The sequence below is a fragment of the Callithrix jacchus genome, chromosome 6 (genome assembly GCF_049354715.1).
Source record: "Callithrix jacchus isolate 240 chromosome 6, calJac240_pri, whole genome shotgun sequence".
Taxonomy (NCBI): domain Eukaryota; kingdom Metazoa; phylum Chordata; class Mammalia; order Primates; family Cebidae; genus Callithrix; species Callithrix jacchus.
In genome coordinates, this window is record NC_133507.1 from 145439454 (window position 1) to 145466207 (window position 26754).

The following is a 26754-nucleotide window of genomic DNA, read 5'->3' on the forward strand; positions in this document are numbered from 1 at the left end:
TTTTAGATTTTATTATTTTTTTGAGTAAACATCTGCATTGACAATGAAACTTATTAAAATTACAGGAAACTCATAAATAAAATGTAATAATCTACAGTCTCTTGCCGTGGGTCATGTAATCCATATGTATTAAAAAGAAATCAAATTAACAATTTGAAAAAGCAATCACGGCCACTCCACAGCAACCAACATCATAAAATACACAACCGAGGGTTTAGAACATAGTTAGTAATTTTATCTAATAAAATGGAAAACGGAAGACGTTTCATCTTAGAGGAAAAACGATATTAAATTTCTGTTACATTTGGTTCTCTTATATCTATCCAGATTCTTGGATTCATATTCATGATGGATAAATGCATCTTTCTAAAGCCAAGTGAGCCCAAGAGATAATAACAGGTTCTCTAATTTTACTATTCTTTTTTCTTTGTTTTTTTTTAATGGCTCTTTTCATCTATTTATCTACATGACGAGCAAATAATAGAAATATGTCCACTTTCTGAGTTCTTATGGTATTCTTTTACAACTAGGTATGACCCAGCGAAACTTGTTAGCTAGTCGTAATAGTTTGTGAAACAACTGTTTAGCAGCCTCTGTTCATTTGTTCATTTGCTTCTTTTACCATCAGAACATAGGTTGACATATTCTACGAGGTTTAACTTGATTTTCATCCCAAGTTAGTCCACCTGGTGTATGGACAAAGCTGTGGCTGCACAGCCTCCGGATGACTAAAGCCGGGAACATCAGTGCCCCGCAGGGTCCAGCTGAGACGAATGTTCCAGGGTGATTTGGTAGTTTAGTCTGCTGAATTATCTGTCGGGATTTTTCAGAATGGAGCTTCAGGTGAGGGATACTATTTATAAAGAGGAGACACCATCCATAAGCAAGTATTGAATTCCATCATGAGGAAGCAACCCCAAAGTTGGCCAGGCCCAGTGGCTCACACCTGTAATACCAGCACGTTGGGGGGCCGAGGTGGGTGGATCACCTGAGATCAGGAGTTCAAGACAAGCCTGGCCAACATGGCAAAACCCCATCTCTACTAAAAGTATAGAAATTAGCAGGGTGCAGTAGTGCACGCCTATAGTCCCAACTACTTGGGAGGCTGAGGCAAGAGAATATTTTGAACCCAGGAGGCAGAGGTTGCACTCCAGCCTGGTCAACATAGCAAGACTCTGTCTCAAAAAAAAAAAGGTAGAAATATTTAATAAAGGTGCCTATTTCTAGTAGCAAGTAGTTACAGAACATTTACCATGTGCCAGATACATTGTCATTTAAGGCACCTTACATATTTTGACTCAATCTTCAACCACATGATGAGGGTACCATTATTATTTTATTTTACTTATCTATTTATTTATTTTTGAGACAGAGTCTCACTCTGTCACCCAGGCTGGAGTGCAGAGGCACCATCTTGGCTCACTGCAACCTCCACCTCCCAGGTTCAAGCAATTCTCCTGCCTCAGCCTCCCAAGTAACTGGGTGTGTGCCACCATGTCAGGCTAATTTTTGTGTTGTTAGTGGAGATGGGTTTCACCATGTCGGCCAGGCTGGTCTCGAACTCCCGACCTCGGGTGATCCTCCCACCACCCCCTCCCAAAGTGCTGAGATTACAGGCATAGTCACTGTGCTCAGCCTGAGGATATCTTTATTATTATTTCCATATTAAGAATGAAGAGATTAAAACTCAGAGGTTAAGTAAATTGCCAATGTCACACAGCTGGTAAGTGGCGCTGCCAGTATTTAAAGTCTAGTTCAGAGTCTGTGCTCTTAACCAGTATATTGTACTGCCATTTATAGACTATCAAGGAACATTCTACTTATTGATGAAGCGTAATTCTAGAAATGGTGTCAGAAAACCTTGCACTACCTTTTTCTATAATCTCCCTTTAGTCAGCAGTTACTCTAGGTGGTGATCTTAATTGGAAAGGAACAATACAGACTTAAATTTAAACCAGAATAAACTGACGAGTCAGCTGCTCAAGCAGAGGAATGGAGAGCTACAGCAGTGAAATGAGACTATATGGGCAGCATCAGATATATTAACTGGAGAAATTCAGAGCAGCAAGAATTAGAGACTGCCTGTCACAGAAACAAGTCTGTACTAGGCTCCCAACTCTGGATTGCTACAGCAACAAGCTATCTACACCAGATGATTTGGCAATTAGTATAAATTGTCTCAGGTTGTTCAAAATATTTCATCTTATCTTCCCAATGACATAGTAACTTACCTGAAGGCTGAACTTGTATTGTCCTTGGATATCTCCCCTCATATTCCCTCCATTGTTAAAATCAAAACTGGCATTTAACACATTTGTTGTTTATGAATTTGGTTTTCCATCTTTTTTTTTTTTTTTGAGACAGAGTATCTCTCTGTCACCCAGGCTGGAGTGCAATGGCGCGATCTTGGCTCACCGCAACCTGCAGCCTCCGCCTCCCAGGTTCATGAGATTCGATTCTCTTGCCTCATCCTCCTGAGTAGCTGGGAATACAGGTGCCCGCCACCATACCCAGCTAATTTTTTGTATTTTTAGTAGAGAATGGGTTTCACTTTGTTGGCCAGACTGGTCTCGATCTCTTGACCTTGTGATCCGCCCTCCCTGGCCTCCCGAAGTGCTGGGATTACACACGTGAGCCACCACACCCAGCCATTCTTTTCTTATACAACAATTAGCGTATATAATCAGAAAAGCAATATGCATTCTTTTCTGAGACAGAGTCTTGCTCTGTCTCCCAGTCTGGAGTGCAGTGTCACGATCTTGGCTCACTGCAACCTCCGTCTCCCAGGTTCAAGGATCCTCCTGCCTCGGCCTCTAAGTAACTGGGATGACAGGTGCCCACCACCACCCCTGGCTAATAACAATATGCATTCTTGATAGCAATTTAAGAAATAAGTATTAAATTAGCAATTTAAGAAAAACTATGTACACACAAAAAATACTTATTCTATCACCATGCTTATGCTTTGGTTTGCCTTTTGTCTCCCTCTCAGTATCTCTCAAGATTGTCATGAAATTTGAATGAGATAACACTCAAAGTATGCAGAACAGGGACTGGCATCATCCAACGGTCAATAAATGGAAGCTCTTATTAAGGTAGTGATTACTATTTTTATTTCATGTAAGTATTTGTGAAGGGAAGATTTCTCAAGTAAAATTGTTCCTTAAAGAATACACACATTTTAAATTTTACCAGTAACTGACAAAGTTCCCTCAAAACACTGATACCAATTTACATTCTCACATAGTAAAAGAAGAGCTTTGCCCACATCCAAATACTAAATACTGTCAACGTTTATGTTTTCACTAGTTTGGGTGAAACCTGATAATTCAGTTTAATTTGCATTCTGTTTGTGAGTGAATTAGGCATCTTTTTATGATCATTATTATTAGACGTTTGATGCAGTGAGATCCGTTCAGGTCCTTCCTTCATTTTCTGTATTGGGTTGTTTTCCTTTTCTCACTGATTTGTAACAGCACCTTCTGTTTCATGGGTGTTTACTCTCTGTCTCCAACTGCAAATATTTTCTCCGGTTCTCTCGAAGTCTTTTAACTTTGTTCGTGGAATATATTTTCTGACTCTAAAATTTTATGTATTCAAATACACCACATTTCCTTTTATGATTTCTGTATTTGGGGCTTTTCCTAGGAAGGTCTTCCCCATTGCAATATTTATAAAAACATTTCCCTATTGTTTTATTATTTAGCATACTAATAGAGTTGTTTAATATATCTGGAGTATATGTGTATGTGCTTGTGAGATAAAGCTCTGGGTTTTTAATTTTGTGGCTCTCCATTTGTACTAGAACACTGGTCAAATGTTAGAGTTCTTCCTTTTATTACAATAAAAAATGTTATATGTAATCCCAGAAATAATACTAGGAGGCAAAATCTGTATAAGATTCTACAAACAGACCAGGCACAATGGCTCACACCTGTTATCTCAGCACTGTGGGAGGCCAAGGCGGGCAGATCACTTGAGGTCAGGAGTTCAAGACCAACCTGGCCAACATGATGAAACCTCGTCTCTACTAAAAATACAAAAATTACAGTGGCAACAAACCACCTTGCCATGAATGTACCTAGGCAACAATCTTGCATGATCTGCACATGTACCCCAAAATCTAAAGTACAATTCTAAAAAAAAAGAAAAAAGATACAAAAATTAGCCAGGCATGGTGGCAGGCACCTGTAGTCCCAGCTACTGGAGAGGCCGAGGCATGAAAATCACTTGAATTCGGGTGGCAGAAGTTGCAGTGAGCTGAGATCGCACCACTGCACTCTAGGGGGATAGAGTAAGACTCTGCCGAGAGAGAGAGAGAGAGAGAGAGAGAGAGAGAGAGAGAGAGAGAGAGAGAGAGAGAAAGGAAAGGCAGGGGAAGCGGAGGGGAAGAGAAGGGGAGGGGGAAGGAGAAGGGAAGGGGAAGGAAAGGGAAGGGAAGGGAAGGCAGGGTGGACAGGTCAGAAAGGCAGAAAGGCAAGAGAAAGGAAGAAAGAAAGAAAGAAAGAAAGGAAGAAAGAAAGAAAGAAAGAAAGAAAGAAAGAAAGAAAGGAAGAAAGAAAGAAAGAAAGAAAGAAAGAAAGAAAGAAAGAAAGAAATAGAAAGAAGGAAGGAAGGAAAGAAAGAAAGAGGAAAGAAAGGAAGAAGAAGAAAGAAAGAAGAGAAAGAAAGAAAAAGAAAGAAGAAAGAAAAAAGAAAGAAAGAAAAGGAGAGAGAGGCAGGAAGGAAGGAAAGCATTTTTTTTGTACAAAATATGATTCAATGTTTTTAGTCTCAATCCCACTGATAGAGAAATTGAGGATCCGAGATTTTAAGCAACTTGATTAAGGTCATAAAGTTAATGAGAGATGTATTTGAACCTGCTACGCAGATCGTTTGACCCAGGTCACTCATGCTTTTTACCATCAACTATTGTCATGTGTGGTCCAAAGTATAATTAGAAAAAGAGAAAGGAATTAGCTTCAATAGGCAATATCAAACATTGAATTATGTTTGTTTATAATATTTAATCAACCATCATCACCTAGAGGTGTTAGCAAAATATATCATTATTTTTGGCAGGTAAAAAGTAAAATAGAGCTTGTTTCTGGTCCGGTGGGTCCAAGATGATGAAGCCAGGTGCCTGTCCCAAGGACCCCTGGGTAAAGGCGGAATACGTCTACAGCTACAAAAGCTCAGACCTCACGTTTTTTTATAGAAAGTGCCCACAGTGCCACAATGGAAGGGTAGTGTCTAGAGCTAATAGCATCAGTTTCACCAGTGCCTCTTCCGTCCCCAACACAGATGAGGACAGAGATTACTACCAGGAGTCCTACAAGGACCGGTAGTGGTGATCACACACTGAGGCTGAGCAGAAGAAGGACGTCATCAAGAGAGACTGTGATGATCTTCAGACCATCGTCCCCCACTGCCAGCAGCAGGACTTCTGTATTGGTTCCCAAAAGCTCAGCAAAACCATCGTTCTACAAAAGACCATTGACTACACTCGTTTGCACAAGGAGAAGAAAACACAGGAGGAAGTGTCCACACTACGCTAGGACCTCACAGCCCTAAAAATCATGAAAATGAACGATGAACAGATGGTGGAGGCACACCAGGACATCCCCATGAGAGGGAGGACCAGGCCTCTGACCAAGTCAAGATCAACATGTTTTGAGGTATCCCGGACTCACTGTTTTGTTCCTTCAACACCTTCGTCTCTGTGACCAACTTCCAGGAGCTGTCAGACTGTCTTCAGCTGGATCGAGGAGCACTGTAAGCCACAGATCACGGGAGATTGTGATTGGTGTCCAGCACCAATTGAAAAACCATCTTTACTGACCATTTCTTGGAAACCTGCAGAAGAGCAAGTATGAGGTTTTTCAGTCTCTATTTGGCCATTGAGCGGCTGGACCCTCTCACTTTGGGGTGAAAGGGGTGGGATTAAAGGGTACAGAGATACTCACAAGGTACACAGGCTCAGGAGAGTCCTGGGGGAAGCCTTGGGCTCCCTAGATGCTGGTGGATAATAACCTCTCTCCTTCCGAGTCCTCCAACTTCACTTCTGCCTTCCTCAGGTTTCATAACTGAGAGGATTGGCTATCCAGAGGAAATTAAATATTTTTATATCCAATCAAATTACAATAATATTGCCAGATGCTTTCCTTTAAAAAAAGAAAAGATGGCTGGTTGTGGTGGCTCACACCTGTAATCCCAGTACTTCGGGAGGCTGAGGTGGGCAGATCACCTAAGGTCAGGAGTTCGAGATCAACCTGACCAACATAGTGAAACTCCATCTCCACTAAAAATACAAAAATTAGCTGGCTGTGATTACAGTGTACACCTGTAGTTCCACCTACCTGGGAAGCTGAGGTAGGAGAATCACTTGAGGCAGAGGTTGCAGTGAGCAGAGATCGTGCCACTGCACTCCAGCCTGGGCGACAGAGCAAGATTCCAACAACAAAAAATGGATGCTCGTGTCTTATTTTCTGTTTATGATTCTCATGCCTTGATATCCCCTGAGAAATGTAACCTTATCTGGTGTAGAAAAAAAAAATGACAATGACCCAAACATTCACTAATTTAATTTTTACTCTACGGCTTTATGTTTTTAAAGTATTATCACATTTATTCAAATCAGGAATTGGCAAATTGGCGTTTTCTATGAAAAATCAAATAGTACATATTTCAGGCAGGGTGGATGACATAGCCTCTGTCACTACTCACCAATTCGGCTGTTGTAACCGGAAAACAACCTGTAAGAGAATAGGCTTGGCTGTGCTCTAAGACTTTATTTACTGTGGTCTTAGTTTTCTGACCTCAGATCTAAATTATCACAGGGCATCTTCCAGTTCCTAATGAAGGTAATAAGGAAGGAGTGAACAATATAAAACATCAAATTTAAGGCACGAGAATAATTTTAAAGACCAATTTCTCAGAGAACAATGTGATAAACATTTTTCCTCCATATTTATAATTGATATGAATATCTTGGACTGACAGATGAGTTCAAGATATATTTTGAAAGAGAAGCAAGAGCAAACAGGACTCACTAATAGATTTGATGTCAGTGGAGAATCAGTGTTGACTCCATGTTGTCCAGCATGAGAAAATGGTGATGCCACCTATTGCAATGAGAAAGACTGAGTAAAAATACATTTGATGAAAGATAGAATTAAAAGTTCTGGATTGAAATGTTAACTTTTGAAATGTCTATGAAACCTAAAAGTAGAACTGCCTGGCTGGGCATGGTGGCTCATGCCTGTAATCTCAGCACTTTGGGAGGCCAAGGTGGGTAGATTGCCTGAGGTCAGGAGTTTGAGACCAGCCTGGCCCACATAGCAAAACCCTATCTCTAAAATATAAATGTTTAGAGTTTGAGACCAGCCTGGCCAACATAGTGAAACCCTAATCTCCAAAAATTAGCCAAGCATGGTGGTGCATGCCTGTAATCCCAGCTACTAGGGAAGCCGAGGGAAGAGAATCACTTGAACCTGGGAGGTGGAGGTTGCAGTGAGCCGAGATCAAGCCACTGCACTCCAGGCTGGGCAACAGAGACTCCATCTCAAAAAAAAAAAAAAGTAGAACTGCCTTCTAGGCCATTGCACTCAGAGAAGAAGTTTACACCAAAAAGATAAATTTGGAAGGCATCCGTTTATAGATGCTATTTAAAAATGGAAATTGATGAAAATATCTAAGCAGAGAATGTCGAAAGAGAAAGCAAGACATGAAAGGATCTCAATGTGCCTTCTGACATCATTCAAGAAGAATAAGCATCTTCAGCATAGTTTGCCAATGCTCGTAGGACTGTATTGTATTCCTAATCTTGGTAATCTATAATTTGTGTGCAGCAATAATTTATATTTCTATTCCCCAAATCATCTTTTCAAATTTATTAAACCACATGATACTTTTTCTTTTTTTTTTTTTTTTTTTTGAGACAGAGTCTCACTCTCACCCAGGCTGGAGTGCGGTGGCGTAATCTCAGCTCACTGTAGCCTCTACCTCCTGGGTTCAAGTGATTCTCATGCCTCAGCCTCCCAAATAGCTGGGATTACAGGTGTGCACCTCCACACCCAGTTAATTTTTGTATTTTTAGTAGAGATGGGGTTTCACCATATTGACCAGGCTGGTCTTGAACCCTTGGCCTCAAGTGATTCTCCTGCCTCAGCCTTCCAAAGTGCTAGAATTACAGGGATGAACCACCACACCCAGCCACATGGCCCTTTTTCTAAGAAATTTCTTGGAGTACATGGTCATCTAAACACAAATTAACTATGCTCACTGCCTGGGTGACAGGATCGTTGGAACCCCAAGCCTCGGCATCACACAGTTTATCCTTATAATAAACTTTCACATATACTCTTTATTCTATAGCAAAAGTTGAAATTTTAAAAAATGAAAATGCTCTACAAGATAATAGTTATTCATATACCATATTTAATGTGATTTTTATAAATTCATTTTCTTACACTCATCACCTTCGATTGTCCCATAAAAGAGTTAATATTAGTCTTCCTGACATAAGGGGAAGCAGCAGATTTCAAATAATCTCTGCGATTCAAACTCCAGCTGTATTTCACATCTATGTACATAATACGCTCAACCCACTCCCTCTTGTGGAGTTGAGCCCAGGGATGTGGGCAAATTCCCTGCAGTTTAATAATCTGGAAAGAACAAAGAATCGGAGTGAAGACCTTCTTGTCATCTGCTCAAACATTGCATCCTATACTTACACAAAATCATGCTCTACTTCAGGAAAGCAACAGGGGGGAAAAGGGGGAATATTAGACAAGAGAAGATTGAGAGTGCTCAAGTTCATCTTTCAGCATCACTGACTAGCTCCTATCAGACCAACCCTTCAGTAATTAACAACTATAAACTCTGGACACGGTATAAAAAACAACCAACCGAAAGCACTGGAGGGAGAGAAAAGCAGGCAAAAAAATGAAGTGGAACACCATTGCACTCAGCTGATCTCACATGATCGGCGACCTCGGCCTACCCAAGTGCTGAGATTACAGGCGTGAGCCACCACACCCAGCCAAAAAGTGAAAATCATAACAGCAGACAAAGAAAACAGCACACTCTGCATACAAAGGAAAGAGAATCAAAACACTGACTTCTCATCAGAAACACTGGAGGTCAGGGGACACTGTATGGTTAAAATGCTGAAATAATTTTTTTAACTCAATGAAAAAGTTTTGTCTTCAGCAAAAATAGCTTAAAAAATCAAGGTCAAGGCCAGGCATGGTAGCTCAGGCCTGTAATCCCAGCACTTTGGGAGGCTGAAGTGGGTGGATCACGAGATCAAGAATTTGAGACCAGCCTGACCAACATGGTGAAACCACGTTTCCACTAAAAATACAAAAATTAGCCAGGCATTGTGGTGTGCACCTGTAATCCCAGCTACTTGGGAGGCTGAGGCAGGAGAATAGCTTGAACCTGAGAAGCAGAGGTTGCAGTGAGTAGAGATCACGCCACTGCACTCCAGTCTGCTCAATAGAGCAACACTCTGTCTCAAAAAAATATATATATATCAAGGTCAAATAAAGACATTTTCAGATAAGGGAAAAATTTTTCTCTTTTGGATGAAACTATAAACTTTCAGATAAGAGAAAATATTGTATAACCTACAGACCCTCACTGTCAAAAATGCTGAAATGAGATGAAAATCTAAACCTTTAGGAAATAATAAAGAGCATCAGTTACCAAATATACACAAATGTATAAAAGATGATTTTCCTCTTTTTAAAAATATATATGACTATTTTAAAAAACACATTGATCCTAATATTTAAAGTTGACTGATTTTTTTTTCTTTACTTTTTATCTAACTGTATCAAGATTAGATCTTAAAAGGTCATCAAATATTTCCTAGCATAAAACTGACATTTGAATAGAATGCGATTATTATTTCCTAAAGTTAAATACACATTTTCTATCAACATTTATTTGTCATTCACTCCAGATTTTTTTCTCCCCTTTGTAGAAAAAAAAATGTATCTAGAGTTGATAAGTTTAGCAGCCTTCTAGCCTAATAGGATCATCCTCAGAACATCTCTTTTAAGATGGACTTCCATTTTGGGAGATTTCTGAGTTGCTAACCAATGAAGCAATAAGAAATGAACACATTGCTGTGTAGTTAGAACACCCAGGTTCCAATGAAATATAAACTCTGCTACTTAAGTTAAAATAAAGATCAAAACATACTTAGATAATGGCAAAATTCTTAGGGGAAAACAACAAAACGTATCCCCTGCCAAAATTATAATGCAAAGATCCTCCACAATCATAATTTAAAAGTTTAGTTTAAAATGCCTTCAAATGCTGGTGGACAAAAATAAACAAATTGTATGCTATTACAAATCTAGAGAAAAGTATCTAAAAATAAAGTCACTAAAGTTATATTACAGTTCTTTTAGTCATTTCTAGAAGTAAACAAAAAATGTACTTTCTCCGTTTCTGCATTTACCTGCTTGTTGTTTTGCGCTAGATACTCCAATATGCACCAGTGTCAATATATCCACAATTAAACTCCTTATGTTTATCTCACAGCATTTTTCTCTCTGCACTGTGCACTCTATAGTATGACCAGCATCTTTGTCTCTGAAGTTCCAAACCTACAAATTACCTTTCATTTCACCCTCACCCTTCATCAAAGGATTTACCTTGCCCTGACTATTTTTTCTTTGTGAAGTCTCTGTGAGCTTACTTTTTCTTTCCCTCACCCCTTCCACCAATCTAATTTAGGCTATAAAATATTTAACTTGGAGCCAAGAAGCTTGGATTTGGGGATAAGATACAGAGGTAAGGAAGATTTGTCTGGTCCTTAATAATAAGTGATGTGTATTGAACATCTAAATTACTTCATATGCCAGTTGTGGTGGCTCATGCCTGTAATCCCTTTGGAGGGAGGCCAAAGGCAGGCAGGCCACTTGAGGTCAGGAGTTTGAGACCCACCTGGCCAATATGGTGACACCCCTGTCTCCACTAAAAATACAAATATTAGCCAGAAGCAGGAGAATTGCTTGAACCAGGAGGCAAAGGCTGCAGTGAACAGAGGTCTGCCACTGCATTCCAGCCTGGGTGTCTGACTGAGGCCCTATCTCAAAATAAATAAATAAATAAATAATCCTTACTATAAATTTATGAAGTAGATACTATTGGACATAGAATTTTTGCTGTGGTTTTTTTTTTTTGAGACTGAGTCCTGCTGTGTCACCACGCTGGAGTGCAGTGGCACTATCTCAGCTCACTGCAATCTCTGCCTCTCAAGTTCAAGTGATTCTCCTGCCTCAGCCTCCTGAGTAGCTGGGATTAAAGGCATGTGCCACCACACTCAGCCAATGTTTGCATTTTTAGTAGAGACTGGGTTTTACCATATTGGCCTCGTGATCCGCCTGCCTTGGGCCTCCCAAAATGCTGGGATTACAGTCGTGAGCCACCATGCCCAGCTGTTGATGTTTTTCAGGGGCACAAATGCAGTTTTCATACATGGATATATTGCATGGTTGTAAAGTGGAAGCTTTTAGTGTAAACATCACCTGCCTAGTGTACATTGTACCCGTTAGAGAATTTCTTATCCCTCACCCCGCCTCCCACACTTCTGAGTCTCCAATGTGTGTTTTTCCACTCTCTGTGTTCATGTGCATGCACTTTTAAGCTCCCAGTTATAAGTGAGAACATACAATGGGAAGATTAAGCTATAAAGAGATTAAGTACCTGTCCCAGGTAACACATATATATGTATAATAAGCAGGGCCTCGATAAAAGCAGTCTGAGTCTAAAGCCTAAGTCTTAGCCACTTCAGTATTGCCTTCCAGAGCCAGGTTCCATCTACTTCCAGGCCGGTAGGTAGTTTGATGCCATCAGCACGCCTCTATTCCTTGCCAAGGCCTTTTCAAATCCACTAAGTTCAATGTTCAAAACATGGCAGTTACAGAAATGTGTTCCATGAATCAGTACGCGTTCTATTCTGGTATGCCGTTCTTCACCCATGGCTTTCGAGAAAAGATAAAAATGGAATCTACCTAGCTAATTGGAGATATTTTCTAGTGTAAGGGCAAAAGCTATTTGGAATTCCAGTGGGATCCGCTTCTACGGGGTTGACCCTAATTATTTTTAGTTTCCCTGTCCTCAGTCCTCAAGGCCATTCCTTGCTCATAGGAAGAGCAGTAAAATGCAAAAGCTTAAAAGCTCCTGGAGTTAAAAAAGGAATGGCCCTGCCGCTTAGGAGGGAAGATAAAAGAGCAGTCGCTGCTGAGAACACCAGCACCACCGACAGAAAGCTGATCCCGCTCAATCCTGAAGATGCAGGAAGGGAAGGGTCAGAGGGGGGGGACATCACGCGGCTGTCAAAGCTGCGTCTGTGATAGAAAGATTTTGCTTTGCCTTTTGGAATGAACATATTTAGTATAAAATCTGTCTTCAGGTCGGGTGCAGTGGCTCATGCCTGTAACCCCAGCACTTTGGGAGGCCGAGGTGGGCAGATCACCCGAGGCCTGGCCAACATGGCGACACCCCATCTCTAATTTTGTAACATACAAAAATTAGCCGGGTGTGGTGGCACATGATAGCTACTTGGGAGGCTGAAGCAGGAGAATCGCTTGAATCTGGGAGGCAGAGGTTGTGGTGAACCGAGATCACACCACTGCACTCTAGCGTGGGTGACAGAGTAAACCCTCTCAAAAAAAAACTTGTTCTCTGTGTAAGTTCCAAGGTGGAGAAATATTGATGCCCCCTAAATCTGTTTGTCCTTTCATTATAGATTGGGAAGAGGAGCCCAGAGTCAGGGCTGGTGCAGCCTGAAGGACAAATGGGATTTGCTCAACAGGGGAGCCCAGGAACCTCTATTTGCACCATGGATTCTTCAGCTCAGCAACCAGCATCTGTGGACAACTTCTCAGCCAGAGTCATGACTTAAGGAGCTGTACTCCCATGTGAAATCGGCAGGAGTTGAGCTTTCCTGCCTGTGAAGATCCACGATGCCTGGCACAAGCACAAAAATTTCTTTTAAAATTGAGTATGTCTCAGTCTCTTGACCTCGTGATCCGCCCGCCTCGGCCTCCCAAAGTGCTACGATTACGGGCATGAGCCACCACACCAGGCCTAGGCTGTGAGTTTTTAATGGTATTCTTTAACACCACTTAACATTGAATATTAGCCAGGCGTGGTGGCTCATGCTTGTAATCCCAGCACTTTGGGAGGCTGAGGCAGGCGGATTACTTGAGCTCAGGTTTTTGAGACCAGCCTAGGCAACATGTTGAAACCCTGTCTCTACCAAAAGTACAAAAATTAGTTGGGCGTGGTGACACATGCCTGTAGTCCCAGCTACTTGGGAGGCTGAGGCAGAAGGATTGCTTGAACCTGGGAGGCAGAGGTTGCAGTGAGCCAAGGTCGTGCCACTGCACTCCAACCTGGCACCTAGTGATGGAGTGAAACTCTGTCTCAAAAAAAAAAAAAAATTTGAATATGTCAGCAAAATTAATCCCATTAAACTCTAAGTGATCTTCCACTGAGGAAAGCCCATTCAGAAGGATATTGCTATGTTACTATTTCTACTCTACCATAGACATTTTCTTAGGGAAACAAAGTGGTTTTTTCTTTAATGTCATAGAATATCAGAGGTAGAGTTAATAAAGATTACAGTCTGATGTGGAGCTCAGTCCATCCAATCATTTTATTTCACAAATAAAAACACATTTGTGAAATAAAATTCACATCAGAATATGTGAATAGGCCGGGCATGATGGCTCACGCCTGTAATGCCAGCATTTCGGGAGGCCAAGATGCGTGGATCACATAAGGTCAGGAATTCAAGATCAGCCTGGCCAACATGGTGAAATCTCATTATTTGAGCATGGTATCACGTGCCTGTAATCCCAGCTACTCGAGAGGCTGAGGTAGGAGAATTGCTTGAAACTGGGAGGTGGAGGCTGCAGTGGGCCAAGATTGTGCCACTGCACTCCAGCCTGGGCGACAGAGTGAGACTTCATCTGAAAAAAAAAAAAGGCGGGGGTGGGGATAAAATGAAACAAAATTCACATCAGAATATGTGAATTACCTAAGGATTTTTCCTTAGTTGAAACATAAAATACATGTACTATACTACATCTGTAATTTGATTTATGAAATAAAATAAAGCAATCAACACATTTTAATGTTTTATTTTATTTATTTTTTTCTTATTGTTTCATTTTATACTACTCATTAACATAAACAAAAATATTCACCAGCATTTGTGTAAGAACTGCATTTGTTCACCAGTTGAGTATGTCAGTAGGCTACGAATACAAGAGTTTGGGGGGAAGGGGAGAGCATTCTATGCAAATCCGTTGGCCATATAGAATTTAGATAAAGTATTTGATTATTATTATTGGTAAATTGTATACTATGCAACCTTTATACCAGTAACATTTATAATTTAAAAAAAAAGAAGGGAAGTCAGGGGAAGAGGAAAGGGAAGGGTAAGGGAAGATATAAGTAGATAGATACAAAATAATTTTTTCCCAGAAAGCTGGTTGCTAAAGATTTCCCAGCACACTGTGCAGGTGGTCGGGGGAGGTGGGTAGCGGGGGAGGGGATGCAACTTCCCCCATTTGGACAATGACAATTCTTTAGAAAAGGGAGACACTGGGGCCTTTAGCAAACAACATTCAAAGTATCAGAAGCGGAGATGTAAGTGCCTGGTAAAGGGCATCTGGGCAGGGCACAACAACATCCTCTGGGAGGCTGATGGCCTCTATGTTGTCAAATCCTTCAGGCTCATGAGTCTCAACCTTTTTAGCAGCAAGATAGTTGACCACTTCTGCCTCTTTTAAACAGTCTTCTTTTGGATTTCTTGACATCACATCCTCTTAGCTTTTCTCCTAACCCTTTGGCCTTTCCCCCTCACACTGCTTTACTTTCTCTCATTAATTGAACAGTTGGAGTTTCTCCAGACTCAGTTCTAAGGCTTCTTCTTCTCATTCTCCATGCTCTTTCTTGACCTTCTAATCCACTTCCTTGCCTTTATTTATTACACATATGTCAATAGCTTCTAAATGTGTATATTCGGGGCAGATTTATCTTCTGAAGCCCACGTTCATCTATCTTGTTTCTTCCTCAGCACCTCCATTTGGATACTTCATGGGCACGTCATACTCCATATGCCCACAAATCAGTTCTTCGTTCCAGTCTTCCAAAAGTTTTCTTTCTCTTCTTATTTGACTTGTCTCTATCCGATGGTGCCGAGTCAGCCGACATCCAATTCTACTTTTGTCTCTTATGAGTTTACCTTGTTCAGAGATGTTGGTACTCACTTGATCCTCAGCTTTGTCTATCTAGAATCTCTCCCTGTTGCATACTTTTAAATACTATCTTATGTTGTTTATTTCCCATATTTAGATCTCCAGTGCAGACTTCTCTGTGCTTTAGACTCGTAGTTCAACTGCCAACTTTAAGTCTCCAGTTGGATGCGGTGATTTCCAGCACTCACCAGATCCATCTCCTTTTCATATGAGGGCATAAAAATAGATCATTTTTCCCAGTCAGGGCTGCCCATGGGGCTGTGTTTTATTTAACAGAATCCAAACACGTATGTGCCAATTCCAGTCCTAATCCATGAAAACCTTCCATGCCCACTGCTTCATGCTACGGTTCCTCTTCCTCTGAAAACGAAAGTACACTCCACCGTGTGGGCGCGGGCAGAGCAACAGCTCAAAGGCCTTGATGATTTTAAGAGATTTTAGTCTCTTAAAATAAATCTCAATATAATCTAATCCAGTGCCTTGTTTAAGGACAACTTGAAACAGTTCTTCATGTAAACTTCCAATCTATACTAATCCTATGTTGATTCAAATGTCTTTTCTGGCCTGATTGAGCTCTGCAAACATGAAAATATGCCTTTTTCTTATTCTTCAGTTTTTCTTCTAAGCTCTAACCCGTTCTTGACATTTCACATTTCAGTCCACTGCCTCCTCCCCTATATCCCCTATATCACATCTTGACTTTTTCTGTGTACATTCCTTCCTCAGTATGGGAGGAGATTGGTTCCAGGACCCCCAAGGATACTAAAATCTATGGATGCTCAAGTACCTTATATAAAAAATGTAGTATTTGGCTGGGGGCAGTGGTTCACACCTATAATCCCACCACTTTGAGAGGCTGAGGTGGGCGGATCACCTGAGGTTGAGAGTTTGAGACTAGCCCGACCAGCATGGAGAAACTCCGTCTCTACTAAAAATACAAAATTAGCTGGGCGTGGTGGCGAATGCCTATAATCCCAGCCACTTGGGAAACTGAAACAGGAGAATCACTTGAACCTGGGAGATGGAGGTTGCCTGAGCACTGGGCAACAAGAGCGAAACTCCATCTCAAAAAAAAAAAAAAAGTAGTATTTGCATATAACTCACACACATCCCTCCATATACTTTAAATCATCTCTAGTTTACTTATAATATGCAATGTAAATGCTATGCATATAGTTGTCATACTGTATTTTTCAATTTATTGTCTACTGTTTTTTAATTCATATTACTTTTATTGTAGTATTGTTATTTTATTCTTAATATTGCCAGTCCGTGGTTAGTTGAATCTACAGATGCAGAACCCACAGATACACTGAGCCAAATGTACTAATCTCTAGATTGAACTTTAACATGGTAATAAGTTCTTGTACTTCGGATTTGGGGCTTCCAATGTCAATTAGCATTTAGGAAAAAGCAAGCAAAGTCCAACATGAGGTTCACTATTACTAACAACAACAATGGCTGATATGTAGTGCTTACTATGTGTAGGACAACTTCCAAAGCGGATTACCTCATTTCATCATAGCGCCTGATTTTTTTCAGGAGATTGGTGATATTATTATCTCCTGTGGATCAGGAAATAGGCTCAGACTTAGGTAGCTCACCCATAGTCACACAATTAGGAAGAATCTGCTGAGACTGAGTTCATCCAAACAAGAGACAATTAAAGAAGGAATGGAAGAAGGAATGGTGAGCACTTCATATATTTAATTGAAGATTTAAAACTAAAACAAAAGTGACAACAAGATGAAGAGTAATATTTAAATACGTCCTGACAAAGAAATGATGCAATAAAATATGGGAAGTAAGGAAAGTAGATTAGTTTCACTGATTAATGCTGAAGTTAACAATCAATGTTTTGTGCTGTTGTTGCTTTGTTGTTTTGAGACAGTTTCACTTTGTCAGCCAGGCTGGAGTGTAGTGGCACAATCTCTGCTCACTGCAACCTCTACCTTTGTGATTCAAGCAATTCTCCTGCCTCGGCCTCCCAAGTAGCTGGGATTACAGGCACCCACCAACATGTCCGGCTAATTTTTGTACTTTTAGTAGAGACGGGGTTCCACCATGTCGCCTAGGCTGGTCTCAAAAACCTGAGCTCAAGTAATCCGCCTGCCTCCCAAAGTGCTGGGATTACAAGCATGAGCCACCACGCCTGGCTAATATTCAATGTTAAGTGGGTATTAAAGAATACCATTAAAAACTCACAGTCTAGGCCAGGTGTGGCGGCTCATGCCTGTAATCCCAGCACTTTGGGAGGCCAAGGTGGGTGAATCACCTGAGGTGAAGAGTTCAAGATCATCCTGGCCAATATGGAGAAATAAAAATAAATACAAAAATGCCAGGCTCCAGGCATGGTGGCATACATCTGTAGTCCCAGCTACTCAGGAGGCTGAGTAATCCCTTGAACCCAGAAGGGCATAGGTTGCAGTGAGTCAAGATCACTGAGTAATCCCTTGAACCCAGAAGGGCATAGGTTGCAGTGGGCAGGAAAATCCCTTGAACCCAGAAGGCGTAGGTTGCAGTGAGCCAAGATCACAACACTGCCCTCCAGCATGGGTGACAGAGCAAGACTGGTTATTGGAGAAATGCAAATCAAAACCACATTGAGATACCACCTCACACCAGTTCGAATGGCGATCATTCAAAAATCTGGAGACAACAGATGCTGGAGAGGATGTAGAGAAATAGGAACACTTTTACACTGTTGGTGGGAGTTTAAATTAGCTCAGCCATTGTGGAAGACAATGTGGCACTTCCTCAAGGACCTAGAAATAGAAATTACATTTGACCCAGCAATCCCATTGCTGGGTATATATCCCAAGGATTATAAACCTTTTTATTATAAAGACACATGTACATGTATGTTCATTGTGGCACTGTTTACAATAGCAAAGACCTGGAACCAACCCAAATGCCCATCAACGATAGACTGGACAAGGAAAATGTGGCACATATACACCATGGAATACTATGCTGCCATAAAAAATGATGAGTTTGTGTCCTTTGTAGGGACATGGATGAATCTGGAAACCATCATTCTCAGCAAACTGACACAATAACAGAAAATCAGACACCTCATATTCTTACTCATAGGTGAGTGTTGAACAAGAAGAACACATGGACACAAGGAAGGGAGCATCACACACTGGGGTCTGTTGGGAGAGGCCAGGAGAGGGACAGCGGGGGGTGATGGGGAGGTTAGGGAGGGATAACATGGGAAGAGATGCCAGATATAAGTGACAAGGGAATGGTGGCAACAAACCACATTGCCATGTATGTAACTATGCAACAATCCTGCATGATCGGCACATGTACCCCAGAACCTAAGGTACAATTAAAAAAAAAAAAAGACATGTCAACCTAAATAACAGTCAGAGATTCTCCAAAGATAAGTTTAGCTGGGCACAGTGGCTCATGCCTGTAATCCCAGCACTTTGGGAGGCTGAGGTAGGAAGATCACTTGAACCTGGGAGATCAAGGCTGCAGTGAGCCATGATCACATCACTGCACTCCAGCCTGGGTGACAGAGTGAGACTTTGTCTTTATTTTTATTTTATTTTTAAAAGGCATAAGTTTGTTCAGAAGTAGGCATTTTAACGTGGAACACAATGCCATGGTAAACTGTGAATGTATTCACAGAGGTAAAGGAAAAGAAGGGTTTTTAAATCAAAAGCACATCTGTGTTTCTGAAGCAAGTATCCTTGGCTATAGGGATTGATAACAAGGGTAGCATTGGTCTAAGGTTGGACAAGCAGTTGTTGGGCAGATGTTCTCACAAAAATATTTATGGAAGGTTTCAGTGGGCTTTGTGCAAAGTGTGGTTTTTGCAGTCTTTTCTAATACTCTTCATACAGGCATGAGAACCTTCCCTTCATGGCCTTTCCTGGCTCCATTTTGTCAGAGTCTGACATAAGTGGCTTCATTTTAATTTTTAACCTCTTTCATAAAAATAATAAATATGAAAACAGAAATTAATGAAAGAGAACAGAAAACAGTGGATCTAATTAGGTAAACAAAATATTGGTTGTTTCAAGTATCAACAAAATAGACAAAGCATTAAAACTGCCTTTGCAAAATTATGACTGAGACAGTGAAAGAAATCGAACTTAACCAACTCCATCTTGGTTTTAACCTCTCAGCTGTCCTTGTTCCTTCCTGGGTGTAGGCTGAACTAAATTTGGGAGGAACTCAGTTTATAGTTTAAAACAAAGACAGTAACAGCCTTTCCCAAAACAAACCTCCCTCTTGTCTGGAGACTAGACTGTCTTTATAGGACTAACAAATTAGCCAAAGATTATAAATTATGGTTTAGGCCTCATGCAGCTGGAGGTTACAAGACTATGACCCCCTCTAAACTGCTCCTAAGATAGTACTTAAGATATTTTGCAGACCCTGAACTTGATGGATCAGCTGGCACCACACAGATTGATTAACTAGCTCATCTGATCTTGAGGACCTATCACAGGAACTCACTCAGCACAAGAGGACAGCTTCAGCTTCCCATGATTTCATCTCTGACCTAACCAATCAGCACTCCTGACTCATTGGCTTCCCCTGACCCACCAAGTTTCCTTAAAAACTCTGATTTCCAAATGCTCAGGGAGACTGATTTGAGTAATAATAGAACTTCAGTCTCTCACACAGTTGGCTCTGCACGAACTACTCTTTATCTGTTGCAATTCCCCTGTCTTGATAAATTGGCTGCCTATGGGCAAGGTGAATCCATTGGGCAGTTACAGCACTAGCTAACTAACATAACTGAGGAGAAAAAACCCAAGTACAAATACACAAAACTAATGACATAACAGAAATAATAATTCAAATAGAAAAAAATTTTAATGAAACTACTTTTTAGACCTCTGTACAAATAATTTGAAAAAGTAGGTGAAATGGACAATTTTCTAGGAGAATACAGTTTACCGAAACTGATTGCTTTAGATAAAGAGTTCAGAAAGATGCTTTTCTGTAAAAGAAATAAAGTTCTTGAGTTATGTTTGTAAATTAAAATGTCAAAGACATAAAAAGAACAAAAGAGGAAACTTAAAAAATTTTAAAGAATGGAGGCTGAATGCCATGTCTCATGTTTGTAATCCCAACACTTCAGGAGACTGAGGCAGGTGGATCACTTGAGGTCAGGAGTTCGAGACGAGCCTGACCAACATGGTGAAACCTCATCTCTACTAAAAATACAAAAATTAGCCAGGCATCATGGAGGGCACCTGTAGTCCCAGCTGCTTGGAGGCTGTGGCATGAGAATCACTTGAACCTAGAAGGCAGAGGTTGCAGTGAGCCAAGATCACTCCAGTGCACTCTAGCTTGGGTAATAAAGCAAGACTCAGTCTCAAAAAAAAAATTGTAAGGACGGAGATGTTAAAATACACTTCCATTCTATTCTAAAGTTCTGTTTTTGTTTCATTTTTATTCTCATTTGTTACTCTCTTCCATTTTCAGCCCTTGAGACAAGCTCTTATTTTTTAGGTTGAGCATTGGTTCAGAAGAATTTTCTTTTGCAAACTTTTCTTTATGACTCAATTCATGTTAAAAGATCTTGCAGTAACTTTATCAATAATGTAATTTCAGTTTATTCTTCTTACATCTAATCTCAAATGGCAAATATACCTTTCATATACCCTTATGAAAAATCTTATCCCTAGTTGAAATATTCATTTGTTAAGGGTAGGAAAATTCCAAATTCCAGATGAGAGATTTGACTTTACCTTCTGTTTGAAATAGGTCTCTTCACAATCGGACTTAATAAGTGTCTTACAATATGTCTTTGAATTCAAACTTCTCATTGATTATTCTGATATCTCCCATCAGAAGGGCAACCGCCCAAAGGTTTCACCTTGCCTGCCGCCTAGACAGAGCCGATTTATCAAGACAGGGGGATTGCAGAAGAGAAAGAGTAATTGACATAGAGCCAGCTGTGCGGGAGACTGGAGGGATTTTGTTGGTTTGTTTGTTTTGCTTTGCTTTTGTCTTTCAGGCTTTTTTCTTTGGAGTTTTACTGTTACTCAAATCAGTCTCCCCAACATTTGGGAAGCAGGGAAGGACAACCTGATGGATGGGGGAGGCCAGTGAGCCAGGAGTGCTGATTGGTCAGGTCAGTGATGAAATCATAGGGAGTCGGAGCTGTCTTCCTGCACTGAGTCAGTTCCTGGGTGGGGGCCACAAGATCAGATGAGCCAGTTAATCGATCTGGGTGATGCCAAATGATCCATCAAGTCCAGGCTCTACAAAATATCTCAAGTACTGATCTTAGGAGCAGTTTAGCTGGAGTCAGAATCTTGTAGCCTCCAGATTCTGCATGACTCCTAAACCTTAATTTCTAATCTTGTGGCTAATTTGTTAGTCCCACAAAGGCAGTCTAGTCTCCAGGCAAGAAGGAGGTTTGCTTTGGGAAAGAGCTGTTATTATCTTTGTTTAAACTATAACTATAAACTGAGTCTCTCCCAAAGTTAGTTTAGCCTACACCCAGGAATGAACAAGAACAGCTTGGAGGTTAGAAGCAAGATGGAGTCGATTAAGTTAGATCTCTTTCACCAACTCAGTCATAATTTTGCAAAGGCAGTTTCAGAAGCAGTTCTGCTTTTCATAGTGGCAAAACAATAGCTTCTTTTGATCATTTCCCTACTTTTGCTAAGACATCATCAGTGTGATTTTTTTTTTAACTCTCTGAATGTCATCAGACTTTCAGTTAATTTTCTATGAAGCCCTACTGGAAAACATTGGCATAAATAATCAAAAATTGTAAACCAGTAGTATAGCTCATGATGAATTAAAGTTATTCTTAGCCTGGGCAACACAGCAAAACTCCATCTCTATGAAAATATTAGAAATTAGCAGGGCATGATGGTGCTCACCTGTAGTCCTAGCTAATCAGGAGGCTGAGGCTGAAGGATCCCTTGAGCCAGGAGTTTGAGGCTGCAGTAAGCTGGAATGGTGCCGCTGCATTCCAGCTGAGTGATAGAGCAAGATTCTGTCTTTAAAAATTAAATAAAATAAAATGAAAGACATTCTCATTTTATTGAGAACAACAAAGTGCTGAATGATGTTTTTTATCAAGTGATCATTAAAATACTCTTGTTTAATGTTTCTTTTATCTCAAATTTCCTGGCTTTTGTTGGTGTTGTTGAACCAGACCCTTAAGAAAGCCAATGGGATGGACGCCCTGGCTCATGATTGTTAATCCCAGCACTTTGGGAGGCAGAGGCTGGTGGATCATTTGAGGTCAGGAGTTCGAGGCCAACCTGGCCAACATGGTAAAACCCCATCTCTACTAAAAATACAAGAAATTAGCCAGGCATGGTGGTGCAACCTGTAATCCCAGCTACTGGGGAGGCTGATGCAGGAGAATCACTTGAACCCATGAGGCAGAGGTTGCAGTGAGCCGAGATCACACCACTATACTCCAGCCTGGGTAGACAGAGCAAATGAGACTCTGCCTCAAAAAAAAGAGAAAGAAAAAAATAAAAAGAAAGATTCATTATTCATTTGAATTAATGAAAAAGAAAGATTCATTATTCATTTGAATTAATGTAAGATGTGATGTATGCCAGAAAGACAGGGTAAAAGGCATGAAAAGCTACATATTCCAGGGAGATCTGGAACATCCTGCCAGGGTCATGTGAGGCTTCACCAAGGCAATGCCATTTCAGTTGGGAGCTGAAGATGGGCAGTTCCTAACCAGGTGTGGAGTAGAAGCTAAGGCGTATTCCAGCAGGAATGGGTCATGTGCCATTTCTCTAGTATCAAGAAGGTTGGTGTAACCAGGAGCCCTAAGAAGTGTTTCATAATAAACTTCACATAAATGGATTAGTAATTTTTGAAAGGCAAAATAGAAAAATGGGTCACAGCACTTAGCACAGAATCAGTACCGAATATAAACTCTGCCTTCTATTATGCTCACCTTCCACTTCTGCACGCTGGCTGGCGTCTCTCTCTGCAGAGCTGCAGTTCTGCCCGCCATCATCCAAACGGGTTTCCGAGGACGGCTTGCCTGTTCTCTCAGCTCCTATGCATAATCCCAAAAACACCCCATGACATAGCAGAAGTGTTCCTTGAATGAATAAAACTAATTTATTGTTCACTCTACTTTGTTTTTTTATTTTTTTGAGACAGAGTTTCACTCTTGTTGCCCAGGCTGTAATGCAATGCCACAATCTTGGCTCACTGCAATGTCCACCTCCTGGGTTCAAGCAATTCTCCCACCTCAGCCTCCTGAGTAGCTGGGATTACAGGTGCCCACCACCATGCCCAGCTAATTTTTATAATTTTAGTAGAGATGGGGTTTCACTACATTAGTCAGGCTGGTCTCAAACCCCTGACTTCAGGTGATCCACCCACCTTGGCCTCCCGAAGTGCTGGGATTACAGGCGTGAACCACCACACCCACCCTGTTCACTCTACTAATACGTGTTAAGCAGGTACTGTGCAGTCATCAACAGCAGCAGCTAACATTTGCAGAGTATGTGCATTGTGCGAGGGATGACTTAACAAGGAGTGCTCTTTTTACAATAATTTCATGAGGCAGGTCCTTTTACTGCTATCATTTTTACTAATGAGAACAAAGAGGAACAGGGAGGTCAAACAATTATTTTAGGTCAAATACCTAGCAAATGGCAAAGCTGGGCTATGAATCCGAGAAGTCTATTTCCGGAGTATGAGAGCTTAATCACTGCTCCACAGTTGCCCCTTGTAAGGACAAGGCCCTCATTCACATGGAGGTCACTTACTTGGAAACAAGCAAGAGATAGTGGAGATATAATAAACGAGTAAATAAATAAGCTGAATAATTTCAGTATGTGGTTAATTCTACAGAGGAATTAACCAATGATATGATACACAGGGACTGAGGGAGCCAGAGAGACTGCTGCTTTAGAAAGGGTACCCAGAAATGGTTTCTCAGGGAAGGGACATTAGGGCTGAGATCTAAAAGATGGAAAAGAGACACATTCAAGAAGAGGTAGAGTCAGGTGCGGTGGCTCACACCTGTAATCCCAGCACTTTGGGAGGCCGAGGCAGGTGGATTACCTGAGGTCAGGAGTTTGAGACCAGCCTGGCCAGCATAGTGAAACCTCAGCTCTATTAAAAATACAAAAAGTAGCTCAGTGGAGTGGCACACGCCTGTAATCCCAGCTATTTGGGATGCCGAGGCGGAAGAATCACTTGAACACAGGAGGCAGAGGTTGCAGTAAGCTGAGATCACAACATTGCACTCCAGCCTGGGTGACAAAAGCGAGACTCCATCTCAAAAATAAATAAATAAATAACTTATTTTAGCTTCTTATGGATTTCATAATACTTATCTCTGAAAACATTTTGACTGTAAATTTAGGAATTAGGATGCAAGGTCCCACATGTCCTCTAATCTACAGTTCCACGGTTGGTCTGAAAATAGAGTTAAACTTAGTGTTGACTACTAGTATTGTTGCATGGATCAGTTGTTATGAAGACCAATAAATCATTGTTCCCTTAAGTGAAATACAGATACATAATATTTTATATTTAATAAATTGCCTGAATTTTCTTTAAGAAGAATTTTATACCAACTTTCCTTTGCAGCATGCATACAGCATAGTGAAGTGATTTCATTGTCTTGGGTAAATAGCCAGGATTTGTTGTACCAGGCCAGGAAAGTTTAGGACACAGACACCCATGAGGAGATTAGGAGCAGAGGCTTAATCAGTAGAAGAAAGAGAAAGGAGAACAGTTCTCTCTCCAGTGAGAGAGAAGGGCTTCAGAGAGCAAAGACTGGCCGGCAGCAGAGTTCACTGGATTTTACAGACAGCCTTGAAAAGGCAGTGTCTGATTTACATAAGGCTCACCGATTGGTTTGATCAGGTGTGATGTTTACGTAGCATGTGGAGAAGGCTGGACACCCCCCTACAACCCCTCTACCCGCCCCCCACCAATCTTATTATGCAAATAGACTTTCCACTTGACTGGTGCTATCTTGTCTGCTCATTACTGTAGACATGGCTGGCAAAGGGAAGGGAAGATGGAGCAGCCATTTTGAACATGCCTAGTCCCAGGTAGCTCTTCCTTACTGGCATTCACCCCTGCAAACTTCCAGCTTCCTTGTCTATGTCTGCAGCTTGATTTTACAGACTGCTGTTTGTTAGAAAATGAATTGGGGCTGCTTTTTATTAAAAGGGAAAAGCTTACCAAGGACCCCTATTTCCCCAGTTCCCCAGGCCACTCCCTTCCAACAACAACCAGCTCCAGCTGACTCTGGTCTTGGGAGGCAAGGCTTCCCAGCCACGGAAGACTACTTTAAGTGAAAAAAAGAAATTGAATAATAAAATCAGGAATAAAAAAAAAAAAAGAAGAGCGGCCCGGGCCGCTCCAGCTCTCCTCCTCCCACCCCTCTGCCCACCCTCTCCCCCTCTCCCCGGCCCCCAGCCCCGAACCCCGCGCACCTCGTCAGGGGACGGGGCGCGGGGGGGGGGGGCGGGGGGGGGGTGGGCAGGGCCGCCTCTCCTCCCCGCCCCCTCCTCCTCCGGCCTCTGGAGCGATTTGTCAAACTTCCCATTCCGCCGGCAGCGCGGTCCTCCTCTTCCTCCTCCTCCTCCTCCTCCTCCTCCTTCTCTGCCTCCTCCTCCCCCCTGCGCTCCTACCTCCGCGAGCCTCCCTCGCCCGCCCTCCTTCTTCCCTCCGCACGTTCGGGGTTCGCGGCGGAGCGCGGCGCGGGGGGGACGCAGAGAGCCTGGGCGCAGCAGCATCCTGCGGGTGGCGGCTCTCCGGAGGGGGGGAGGCTGAGAGCAGGCCCGCCTCGTCCCCCCCGCGGGCCCGCCGCCCCTCCCTCCCTGTCCTCAGCCCGGCAGCGGCGGCGGCGGCAGTGGCAGTCGCCAGAGAAGCATCATGACGGGGAGGAAGCAGCAGGCGCCCCGGCGCAGCAGATGGGAGGGCATTCTCAGCACGTGGTGGGTGGAGAACGTGCTGCCCCTGGTCCCCAAGAGCACCTGATTGAGAATGACTACTGAGTTAGTAACTTCGTCACACTACGTTTGTTTTTTTTGTTTTTTTAATGGAATAATAATTTAATGCTCACTGTGGTCCTGACTGAAAGTCAAGCTCAGGCACAATTAGGGCCATGGTTGGATTCCCACCAATGAAACAGGCAGGCAAGGAGGTTGGATGTGGTAGTGGTGGTGGGTACAGGAGGGCAAAGGAAGCTCATAAATAGGGCCCAGCCTATAAGCTAAGGGAAAAGCTTACCAAGGCTGCTGTTTGTTAGAAAATGATTTGGGGCTGCTTTTTATTAAAAGGCAAAAGCTTACCAAGGACCTTCACTATCTGCCTAAGGAATTTCTTCTTAACTCTTATATCAATAGGAGTCAATAGTAAAATAAGAGAGACTAGAGCGACTGCTGTCCACCCAGTGAGAAAGGAGCATGTTTTATTCTAGGGTATTGGCTGTGGACATAGATAGAAGAAAAGAGAGAAAGAATATGTCTTAATACTGAATTGTATCTAAGGGGGA

The 26754-nt window shown here is 41.8% G+C and overlaps 1 protein-coding gene and 1 pseudogene across 9 annotated transcripts; one reads left to right on the forward strand and one right to left on the reverse strand.

The window, feature by feature from the left end:
- LOC128932429 (uncharacterized) lies at nt 1-26186 on the reverse strand. Of its 9 annotated transcripts, none has more exons than XR_013519405.1 (8): nt 25691-26186; nt 23179-23283; nt 22133-22228; nt 7032-7103; nt 6706-6734; nt 5946-6078; nt 5673-5835; nt 1-853 (listed from the first exon to the last, which is right to left on the reverse strand). XR_013519405.1 is itself a non-coding variant. In XM_078329185.1 (4 exons), exons 1-3 carry the CDS (start codon nt 25991-25993, stop codon nt 22145-22147), a joined length of 492 nt encoding a protein of 163 aa, XP_078185311.1. In that variant the 5' UTR covers nt 25994-26186; the 3' UTR covers nt 13854-13976; nt 22133-22144. The 9 variants fall into 9 exon arrangements, 6 of the variants coding, with proteins under 6 accessions (XP_078185311.1, XP_078185309.1, XP_078185307.1 ...); XR_013519404.1 differs by having other exon boundaries at nt 22133-22248; XR_013519403.1 differs by having other exon boundaries at nt 22133-22252.
- LOC100385593 (max-like protein X pseudogene) lies at nt 5106-5820 on the forward strand (annotated as a pseudogene).
- Nucleotides 26187-26754: the final 568 nt, after the last annotated feature.